This window comes from Scylla paramamosain, unplaced genomic scaffold (assembly GCF_035594125.1).
Source record: "Scylla paramamosain isolate STU-SP2022 unplaced genomic scaffold, ASM3559412v1 Contig17, whole genome shotgun sequence".
NCBI classification, from domain to species: Eukaryota; Metazoa; Arthropoda; class Malacostraca; order Decapoda; family Portunidae; genus Scylla; species Scylla paramamosain.
The window spans coordinates 675001-687083 of record NW_026973682.1 but is presented as its reverse complement, the minus strand read 5'-3'; the positions used below and the strand labels follow the sequence as shown (position 1 = coordinate 687083).

Here is a 12083-nt window from a genome sequence, read left to right as displayed (position 1 = left end):
GAGAGAGAGAGAGAGAGAGAGAGAGAGAGAGAGAGAGAGAGAGAGAGAGAGAGAGAGAGGGGGTAGGGGAAGGGGCGCAGTAACACCATCATCAGAGGAAAGGGAGACGATGTTTTCTCTCTCTCTCTCTCTCTCTCTCTCTCTCTCTCTCTCTCTCTCTCTCTCTCTCTCTCTCTCTCTCTCTCTCTCTCTCTTCGTATATATTCAAATGAGAGTTTTCCGTTTGGTGGAAACACTAGCTGTGCATGTACCCTGAGTGAAAGTTTTGTGAACATGATTGTATCCAAGTCGCTCCAAGGAAGTGAATGACTCCACGTATTAATAATCTTTTCATTATTAGTTCACAAGCTGTTCGTGATTGCGACCAAACAAATCATTCTTAAGATGGGAGAAGTGTTAATGAATACATCTCAGGTTAAAACAAAACAAAAAAAGTGTGGAAACGAGAATATAGAGGATTTACCATATATATATATATATATATATATATATATATATATATATATATATATATATATATATATATATATATATATATATATATATATATATATGGTAAATCCTCTATATTCTCGTTTCCACACTTTTTTTTTTTTTTTACCTGAGATGTATTCATTAACACTTCTCCCATCTTAAGAAGCATTTGTTTGGTCGCAATCACGAACAGTTTGTGAACTAATGATGAAAAGATCATTAATCTTGCCACGTGGTTAAGCACCATGAATGTATTAGGTGAGTTCGGATCAGCTGTCAGGGTTTGCCAAACTAATCAGTATACGAGTAGTTATTGCCAAGGAATTGACATTTCTGTGGTACTGCTGTATTCCCTTGTATTATTTTGACGTAGCTGTGTGCATATGTGTGTATGTTTCCATTCTGTTGTGCGTATAATCTGATGATTCGAAACCGATGCGTATCCATTCCAAGACATATTCCAAGCCTTTCATCTCCTTACCGGTAGCCAAGAAATTCCTCTCTTTTCAGAACGTCATTGTACGACAGAGTAGCCAGCTAAACAGCCGAGCCCTCAGCGTGCGCCTCCCGCCGGACAAGGGACCCTACATCCAACACTACCTCATTGAGATCCACAACGAAGGCTCCTCCTACTCACTCCAAGCTTCTGAAAACCGCTTCGACACCCTTCCTTCGCTCATCACCTATTATTCTCAGTGCTGGTGAGGACAGAGAGGAGGCTGGACGTTATGTCTAACCACTGTGCTGCGTATTTTTTGTTCACCAACTCTCCATATCCCAGGATGAAGTTGTGTGGGTGTGTGTGTGTCTGTGTGGGTAGGTGTGTGTGTGTGTGTGTGTGTGTGTAAAACGTACCCAGGAAGGCCACTCGCGTAATATATATGAGGATTAATTTGCCTTGTTGTCAAGTCATGGCTTTCTTGCAATGCATCCCGAGCTCCTGCAGGTAATAGCGGGACGCGCTCAGTCCAGGGATGATGTAGGAGTGGGTGGCGCCTTCATACCTTTTTGTTGTCTTTTCAGCGAAGAGTTGCTGGCTCAGCTCAAGCTTCCTCGCACCATCCAGGAGGCCAAGACCCGCCATGAACTCGGCTCTCTCTCGCTGCTCGGACAAGGTGAGCATCAAACACTTACGTGGTCGTGAAATGTAATTGAAGTGTAATGAGCGAGAGGAGGATTCTCCACTTCAATGGTGGAATGACCTCTGCCTTTCTACGAATGTGTGGGTAGTTTGATGGCCCGGGAAGTTAATAATCCTTGACTGCAATGCCTCATTCATGACATCTGCTTACCCCAGTGAATGTCCACGATGTCACCACTACGATGGCCAGTTATAAGACTGCCATAGCGACTGAGTTGGTGCAAAAAGTATCCCCTACCTGGCGGACAGTACCTCCTTGCCCACGAGATCATCCCTTTCATTCTGTGTAACTTAATATAATCAAGCGTTGTTGAAGCGTGATCAGACGCATGTTAACGGGAGGTCATTGAACTGAAGAGGGGAAGAGGTTTGATGGGAGGAGACATTGGTAATACTGCATACTAGTTTCCAGAAGTGTTGGACGTGCTTGAATCATACTTTGTTGTGCAGTATTTTTGAAACATAGACGTTGATTTGGCGCGCTCAAAAAACACGCGAAAATTTGACTTTCCGGGGAGAATGGTGGCTTCGGCCGCCCAAAACCTGCAGATGGCGCTCTCTCTCTCTCTCTCTCTCTCTCTCTCTCTCTCTCTCTCTCTCTCTCTCTCTCTCTCTCTCTCTCTCTCTCTCTCTCTCTCTCTCTCTCTCTCTCTCTCTTCCCCCTCCCTCTCTCTCGCTCTCTATCTTCCCCCTCCCTCTCTCCCCATTCTCTCTCTTCCCCCCTCCCTCCATCCCCATTCCCTCTCCCTATTTTCTCTTCCCCTTCCCTCCCTCCCCATTCCCTCTCTCTCCCCATTCCTTCCCTCCTCTCCCCCTTCCCTTCATCTTTACATTTCCTCCCTCCCTCCATCTCCCTCATCCCTTTCTATTTCATTTTGTTTTTTATTTATTTATTTATTTTTATTTATTCATTTAATTTATTTTTATTTAAGAGGGGTACTTGCCAAGGCCAACAAAATTGGAAAGAAAAAAAATGTTCCCTGAGGCGCCGGTCCCCAAACTGAGTCAGAAACGATTGTCAAAAATTAGAGGATGAGTGTCTTGAAGCTTCCCTCTTGAGAGAGTAGTCTTGATAAGCGTCCACAGTGTTAGACGAAGACTTTGACTTGTGTTGATGAGGGGAGTAACAGTCTTCGGAGCTTTGTTCTTTATTAACAATATGTACAGAAAGAAGGGCAAGGAAAAGATGTCTCAGAGTGGTTAGTAATTAAGGAAAGATGTGCCAAACAGTTGTACAAGGGCTTAGCATTGACGTGTTTGGGCAAAGCACCTTATCTATTTCTGTCTTTAAGGTATACGTGGAAACAATGAAGGAAGTGATGATATTGCGTGGCTTGCATCCGTTGTTGTCATGGTTGGACACAAAACAAGAGTACAAGAAGAAGATGATAATGTGAAGAAAAGAATACGTTCAAGAAGAATTACTTGAAGAAAAAAAAAGGAGGAAAATGAATATAAAAAAGTTGAAGAAAATGATAAGCGTTATGTGATGGTCATTGTCTCTTATTTCCGAACACTCTACTAAAGTGACTCTAAATGAAGTTGATTGTCTAATTATTATTAATTATATTATAGAAGAAAAGGAAAACTGAACACACACACACACACACACACACACACACACACACACACACTGAAATATTCTTTTTCAAAATATTTCGCAAGAACACTATCAAGACTTCCGTCATTATGTAACGCATCCATATATATATATATATATATATATATATATATATATATATATATATATATATATATATATATATATATATATATATATATATATATATATATATATATATATATATATATATATATATATAAACACATTTAACATCAGGTCACAAGCACACAGCGAACATCAATATGGACCCAAGTCTCAAACTCACACATCAAATTACAATATAGAAATATATCTGTGTATAAATACATCAGATTACAATATAATAAATATATCTATATACAAGCACAGCCCGTGTTACCTTACAGAACTTTTCAGTCCCATGGATGTACCTGTGTACTGCTTTGTACATAACCATTGCTGCAACCTCTGCTCTTAACCTAATGACATTCATCCAAGTGTCCTTAATTCATTGTCCTTAATCCACACTATTTTCTTAATTCAATGTCCTTAATCCACACTATTTTCTTAATTCAATGTCCTTAATCCACACTATTTTCTTAATTCAATGTCCTTAATCCACACTATTTTCTTAATTCAATGTCCTTAATCCACACTATTTTCTTAATTCAATGTCCTTAATCCACACTATTTTCTTAATTCAATGTCCTTAATCCACACTATTTTCTTAATTCAATGTCCTTAATCCACACTATTTTCTTAATTCAATGTCCTTAATCCACACTATTTTCTTAATTCAATGTCCTTAATCCACACTATTTTCTTAATTCAATGTCCTTAATCCACACTATTTTCTTAATTCATTGTCCTTAATCCAGACTATTTCCTTAATATAGTGTCCTTAATCCAGACTATTTCCTTAATATAGTGTCCTTAATCCAGACTATTTCCTTAATATAGTGTCCTTAATCCAGACTATTTCCTTAATATAGTGTCCTTAATCCAGACTATTTCCTTAATATAGTGTCCTTAATCCAGACTATTTCCTTAATATAGTGTCCTTAATCCAGACTATTTCCTTAATCCAGACTATTTACTTAATCTACTGTCCTTAATCCAAATGATGTCCTTAATCTACTCTCCTTAATTGTAGATTCCTTAATTATAATATCCTTAACCACAACATTTTCTTAATCAGTGTATAATCCTCAATCCAGTCTATTTTCTTAATTTACTCTCCTAAATCTGTACTATTTTCTTTATCTGCCATCCTTAAGACGGTAGACAAAGTAGATCATCTACTTAATCTACTGTCGTTAATCCAGACTATTTTTTTTATTTACTATCCTTAATGTAGACAATTTTCTTCATCTACTATTCTTAATGTAGACTACTTTCTTGAAGTAATATCCTTCATCCAGTCTATCTTCTTAATGTAATATTCTTAATCCAGACCTCTTTCTTAATTTACTATCCTTAATACAAACTATTTACTTGATCTACTATCCTTAATCCAGATTGTTTTCTTAGTCTATCAACCTTGATCTTAATTTCCTTAATCCAGACCATTTTCTTAATCTGTTATCCTTAATTCAGACTATTTTCTTGATTTATTATCTCTAATCCAGTTTATTTTCTTAATCTACTTTTCTTAATTCAGACTCTTTCCTTGATCTACCATCCTTAATCCTGATTTTTTTTGTTAATGCATTAATCTCAATTTAGACTATTTTTGATTCAGACTTTTTTAATCTACTATCCTCAATCCAGACTATTTTCTTAGTCTACCATTCTTAATCCAGGCCATTTTATTAATTTGATATTTTTATTTTATTTTCCTTATTTTGTTATCCTTAATCTTCATTTCTAAGTGTAATATTTTCTTATGCAGACTATTTTCTTAACTAATATCCTTAATCCAGACTATTTTCTTAATCTACTATCCTTTATCTTAATAACCTTGATTTACTGTCCATAATCTTCATTTTCTTAGTCTAATATCCTTAATGAAGAACTCAGTTTTATATCCTTAATCCAGACTATTTTTTCTACTCTATTGACTGCTCCTATTTTCGTTTTGGGATCTTCTTTGAGCGGGATTTTTATTCATCTATTTCTTGCCTCTGCTGACCTCCCTGATGGATAACAAATCGAAACAAAACAAAAAAATCAATCAATCAATAAAATCAAGGCGGAGGCTGAGAGGACGCGGCACCTCTGGGCGTACGCAGACGGAGGACGTGAGTGAGGATGTCGAAGCGGTATCGTTTTCCGTTGAGCGTCAAGGTCATGGACAAATCATCATAATCTATCGCTGCTTGTAATTTACACAGCAGCGTTCGTCCAAACACGAAATCAAACCAGTGGCGCATGTATATCGTGTCCATCTTTCGCAGAGTGTCTGTGCCGCTGCCAAAGTGCAGCAGGACTCGTTTCGGCAGCACAGTCGATTTGCCTGTCCTGCACAGCATCTTGTCCTGACCAGTCTTAGTGATAGAGAATGTTGACGCGTTACCAGTGTTCACCATCACCGTCAGCGGCTCCTCGATGCCTAACGCTCGTGCGGCAAACATGAACGTTTTGCGTTGTGTGTCCGAAGGTTGTCTCCGCCGCAGACGTTTTGGGTGACGCAGGAACAGGGTGCTGCTGTCGTCGGGATGGAACTCCTGCCGCACCTCGGCCTCCTGCAGGCGGCTCATGGACATGACTATTAGGTCCAAGTAGTGCTTCCTCACATCCCCGCGTACAATGACCGTCATGCGCGTGTTGACCGCCACGTAGCGACGCAGCATCACCACCACCTCGTCCAGCTCGATCACGTCCAACTCCAGCATGCCAGCCCAGGTAAACAAGTATTTCTTTACCGTCTCTTGCTTGCCCGTGACGATTCCCAGCCTCCGGGCCAGTGTTAGCCTCATGAGGCTGCATGAGGAGCCGCTGTCAAGCTGGACAAGGCACGGGTGGCCGCGCACGGTCGCGGACACCAGGTTTTCTTTCCCAATATTAAGACGGCACCACCTGCTCACGTTCCTCTCCTTGCTGACTCTCTTGGCATCCACCATCAGCCTCACCACGTCGTCTTTGTACCACCCTCTCATCTTCCATCTCTTGATGCCGTGCTTAACGCATTGACAGCACTCCATCTTCCCCCCTTCTTTCGTTCTCTCCTGCCCTCCCCCTGCTCTTCTTTGCCTGCTTCTCGTCGTCCTCCGCGTCCTGCCTCTTCCTCTTCTTGTCCTGCTTCGCGTCGTCGTCCTTAACCTGCCTCTTCCTCTTCCTGTCCTGCTTCTCGTCGTCCTCCGTGTCTAGCCTCTTCCTCTTCTTGTCCTGCTTCTCGTCATCGTCCGTAACCTGCCTCTGCCTCTTCTTGTTCTGCTTCTCGTCGTCGTCATTAACCTGCCTCTTCCTTTTCTTGTCCTGGTTTTCCGTTTCCTCCGTGTCCTGTTTCTTTCTCTTGTTCTGTTTCTCGTCGTCGTCCTTGTTCTGCCTCTTTCTCTTCTTGGTGCGGTCCATAATCGGATGAAAACACTCCACGCTCATCGTTTTCTTGCCTTTGATGTCATTCCCGTCCCTCTGATTTTTGTGTTCTCGCCGGCTCGCGCGATGTTTCATCTCTGCACAGCCTTCAGTGACCGTCTTCTCGTGGCTGGTGCAGTCTTCGAGGCTCTCCAGCCGCCTCTTCTTGTTCTTGGTTAGTTTCTCCTTAGCCTTCCCCTTCTCACCGAGGGTCTCTTGGGCGTCCATTGCTTGTCGTTTCCTCTTGTTGTTGTTGAATCTCGTATTATGGAGTGTTGTGCCTAAATCTTCAGTAGAAAATCCAGGCATTGCACAGTCTTACTGGGAACCTGTTCGTCAGAGGGTATGGTATACCTTTGCGCCCCCTTCTTGGAGCGCTCAGCAGCTTGGAGCTAAAGACTTCGGCACCCACCAGGCGCACCAATCAGAGGCCTCGATTCAAGAATGTGATAAGGTCTTTAGCCAATCAGATACAGGAATGAAACAAAATATAAAATTATGACTATTTTTCATTAGCGGCAGTGATGCACTTTTCAATGAATTATGCTGAATCACTGCAATGAAGACTCCTTTCAAAAGCATAGAAGTAATACATTTATATGATTTAGTATATTTAATTCTCTAAATAATAATTTCTATCAGTCACTTATCTGTGTTATTTGGCTCACAATTCATACATCAGCAGCTGTGCACTAATATCGCACTAACATTTGGCGCCACCACGGTCTGTCAGCCATTTAGAGCCGTGGAAAACCTCGCCAACAATGCCCATTCACACAACGTAACTGACGTGTAGTTTTGGCTCAGCTAAAATGACTTCCACTGCCACATTCTCGAGTCACTGTGCCGAGGAGAGCAAGTTCAGTCCCGCGCTTACAATGCCAAGGGTAGAACTCGAGCCGTGACCCTTACGTGCATCAGTGAGGAAGCAGGAAGAGCAGGAGGGGGATCATTATGAGCTGAGGACACAGTATGCTTGGCTTGTGTGCGTTTTAAGCCATTATTATCTAAGTTATAAGATTTTCTTAATAACGAATGAGTTGGTGCAAGTAGTGTCCCCTACCTGGCGGGCAGTACCTCTCGCCCAAGAGAACATTCCTTTCATTGTCTGTGTAACTTAACGTTGTTGTGGAAAAGGAGGAGGAGGTAAAATTAGAGGGAGTATATATTATCTTGGCAGTTTAGGTAAGAGAGAAAGCAAGAGGAGGAGGAGGAGGAGGAGATTAGCAATAAGTGATATAAATTGATATTAATTGTATGGGTTATGAAAGGAGGAGGAGGTGGAGGAGGAAGAAGACGAGGAGGAGAAGGAAGAGGAGGAGGAGGAGGAGGAGGAGGAGGAGGAGGAGGAGGAGGAGGAGGAGGAGGAGGAGGAGGAAGGGTGTATGTATGTGTGTGGTCTAAAGAGGCTGTAGAAATCTCTCTCTCTCTCTCTCTCTCTCTCTCTCTCTCTCTCTCTCTCTCTCTCTCTCTCTCTCTCTCTCTCTCTCTCTCTCTATTTAAACATAAGTACATTATCACCCGAAGGCGCCATTATCACCCGAAGAGAGAGAGAGAGAGAGAGAGAGAGAGAGAGAGAGAGAGAGAGAGAGAGAGAGAGAGAGAGAGAGAGAAACATCGTCTCCCTTTCCTCTGATGATGGTGTTACTGCGCCCCTTCCCCTCCTCTCTCTCTCTCTCTCTCTCTCTCTCTCTCTCTCTCTCTCTCTCTCTCTCTCTCTCTCTCTCTCTCTCTCTCTCTCTTCGTATATATTCAAATGAGAGTTTTCTGGATAAAATTCGGTAGGAGGAGGAGGAGGAGGAGGAGGAGAGTAATAAAGGTAATGTATATATGGAACGAGTGATAAATAGAGAGGGAATAAAAGAGAGAAAAGAAAAGATGAATAAGAAGAGGAAAAGAAGACGATGAACAGTAGTAGTAGTAGTAGTAGTAGGTTGTTGTTGTTGTTTTTGCTGTTGTTGTTGTTGTTGTCTTTGGCTTTCACTCTCTCCTCTCCCCTCAATCTTTCATATCCGCAGCTTTTTAAACTCCCACCCCCTCTCTCTCTCTCTCTCTCTCTCTCTCTCTCTCTCTCTCTCTCTCTCTCTCTCTCTCTCTCTCTCTCTCTCTCTCTCTCTCTCGCTTACAAATTAGCGTTTTCTCCATTTTCTATAACTGTCTATGTATGTTCCGTAATAGTTCTCCTTGAAATAATTGAAGGGGTAACTAAATAAAAATGTAGAATTGCAATATAAACAGAAATAGCCCTTTTATCACTTACTAATTGACTTTTCCTCCGTTTTCGTTATCAATACACGTCTTAATATCTTTCTTAATAGTATACGTTTAAGGAATTCAAGGAGAAACTAAAGAAAAGAAAGAAAGATTAAATAAAAGTGAGGATTTCGTTACTCGTTTTCTATTTGATTATTTTACGTTTTCCTTGAGGAGCAGGAGGAGAAGGAGGAGGAGGAGGAGGAGAGTAATAAAGATAGTGTATATAGAGAGAAAAAAACGAAAGAAAAAGTGTGGAGAAAAAAGGAGAGAGAGAGAGAGAGAGAGAGAGAGAGAGAGAGAGAGAGAGAGAGAGAGAGAGAGAGAGAGAGAGAGAGAGAACTGTTTAGGAAGACGAAGAAAAGAGAGGAAGATAAAAAGAAGAGGAGGAGGAGGAGGAGGAGGAGGTTTATTGACAGTCATTTACCATAAGAGGAGAGCGAGAGAGAGAGAGAGAGAGAGAGAGAGAGAGTTTGGCATCAATTGGCACTCTAGTGACAGACAGACAGACAGACAGACACACGCTATATCTCAAGCGTGTATTTGTGTAGGATTGGGTGCCGAAGAGGAGGAGGAGGAGGAGGAGGAGGAGAGGTGGTGACAAGGTAAGTGGAGGAAGACGAGAGAGAGAGAGAGAGAGAGAGAGAGAGAGAGAGAGAGAGAGAGAGAGAGAGAGAGAGAGAGAGAGAGAGAGAGAGAGAAACAAATGATTATCTCTTTCCGCTCCCCCCTCTCTCTCTCTCTCTCTCTCTCTCTCTCTCTCTCTCTCTCTCTCTCTCTCTCTCTCTGTCTTTTTTTTTTTTTTTTTTTGTGTGTGTGTGTGTGTGTGTGTGTGTGTGTGTGTGTGTGTGTGTGTGTGTGAGCCGCTACATCAGCAGCAGAGAGTGGCAACATGGCGTGCAAAGAGTAACAACAACAAGCACCACAAGATGGCCAACACACACAAAACACGCACACAACACACAAAGCCACTCTGTCAAAACAAACAAATGATTCAAAACATTTATCGCTGAAAAAAAAAAAAAGATCCCTGAAATGTGCAGCAGGAATAGCAAAATGGCGGAGGACCAAACCAGTGTGGCAAACCAAGATGGCGTCTACCTTTCAGCAAACGTACAAAAATTCAGTATTCACCATTACAACCAAATAAAAGAGCCAAGAAGCGAGCCAAACAAGTAAACACCCCTACAGACATGGAGCCTCTCAACAAACATCCAACAAAACACCCCACAAAACCCTCAAATAAGCCAAAGGATTACCAACATGGCGGACAAGTGGCGTCAGTACTCGCCCCTGCTTCTCATCCTCGACTTGGAATCTATACCACTGACAAACCGTCCACTATTTTAAATCAAAGACTTCTTGAGTGTCCACTCTCAATATGTGAGGCTCCCTGCAGGTGAGCAGGGTTGCCAGATTGGCACTTTTGGTGCCAAAATCTATAAATTTGGCACTTTTTCAATGCGTTTGGCATCCAAAAAATCAAGTTGGCATCTTGGCACTTTTTTGGCATTTTTCGATAAAAATCATTCACTAGCCATTTTTCTGAAATTTCGAAATGCCTAATGCATTGTTAGTACCATCATTACTGATGGAAGAAATGAAAACATCAACAAACAGCGCAATCTGTATAATTTACCGCTTAGCATAGGTTAGGTTCGGTTAGATTAAGTTAAAAAAAGCCAAATGTTTTACAGGTACCATCACAATGCCGAAGTGGAAAGGTTTCTACGACAGCCAGAGAAACTACAAGTGTGAGTGGGAAAGAACCTTCTTGTGGGTGAAGGAAGCACCAGATGGCCGAGGCGATGCATATTGCAAGCTATTCTTCTGCAATTTAAAACCAAGACTCTCCATTATTCAAAAGCATGAGCAGACGGAGAAGCACAAAATGAAACAATCTGTTATTAGAACCACAAAGCCTATTACTGTTTACCCCAGTGGTCCAAGTGAGGATGTTAAAAAAACTGAATTGGAGTTGGCAGTTGCAATATCTTGTCATTGCTCTATTAAATCAATTGACCACCTTGGTGAAATAATGAAAAAAACATGGAAAAGGAAGTACACTTGGGAAAATATCATTGCACCGGGCAAAATGCAGCAAATTGGTCACTGAAGTAGTCTCACCTGCCTTTAAACAGGAGTTGAAGGAATGATATCAAAGGTGAAAAGTTTGCTGTGCTAGTTGATGAATCAACTGACATTAGTACAGAAAAACATTTATGCATAGTTGTTCGCTACTTCAGCAAAAAGGAAAAAAAAAATTATGACAGAACTAGTAGGACTTGTACCAGTGACTGAAGCAACAGGTGCAGTTTTGTTTGATAAGATTAAGACATCAGTGCAAGACATTGGTCAAAGCTTAAGCAACTGTATAGGATTTGCAAGTGATGGTGCATCCGTCATGGTAGGACATAATAATTCTGTATGGACACGAATACAAGAGGAGTCACCGAACTGTGTGCTAATGAGGTGCATTTGTCACTCCCTTGCCCTTAGTATACAGCATTCTTTCAATAAATTGCCATCTAACCTGGGGTTCCTCTTATCTGAAATTCCGAAATGGTTCTCCAAAAGCTCTCTTCGGAGAGAGTCTTACAAGACTCTCTTCAACATCATGAACCCAGACGATGAAAGGAAAGGACTACCAGCTCCATTTCAGCAACCATCTGCTACAAGATGGCTGGTAAGAGGAAAAGTTATGAGCAAAATTCTCAGTAACTGGGATGAGCTGCATGGCTATTTCCTTTGTGCTGAGCAGAATTGTGGCCAAGAGGCTAAATTCAAGGCACAGAATGATAAGAGAGATGCTAGGGGATGACATAAATAAGCTTTACTTCCTGTGTGCTTCTCCAATTGTCTTGGATTTTGAAAGAGTCAATGCTTTTTTTCAAGGAACTGATCTTGATCCTCAAAATATGGAAAGTGAATTAAATTTATTACATAGATCAATGAAATCAAGAATTGTGTCGCCAAAAGGTGACAAGTTGCCACCAAAATCAAGCAGACTTTGGAGCACGCTTTGCACAGGAAGCAAGTTTATATTTGAAAAAGAATCCTCAAAGTGAAGTCATTGAAAAAGGTGATAGAAGTTAAGAACCGTTGCCATAGCTTCAT

The 12083-nt window shown here is 41.4% G+C and overlaps 1 protein-coding gene across 1 annotated transcript; it reads left to right on the top strand.

Annotated features, from left to right (window-relative positions):
- Nucleotides 1-719: 719 nt before the first annotated feature.
- LOC135097302 (uncharacterized) lies at nucleotides 720-11748 on the top strand. The gene is made up of 4 exons (XM_063999102.1): nucleotides 720-755; nucleotides 985-1175; nucleotides 1498-1589; nucleotides 10664-11748. Exons 1-4 carry the CDS (start codon nucleotides 720-722, stop codon nucleotides 11080-11082), a joined length of 738 nt encoding a protein of 245 aa, XP_063855172.1. The 3' UTR covers nucleotides 11083-11748.
- Nucleotides 11749-12083: the final 335 nt, after the last annotated feature.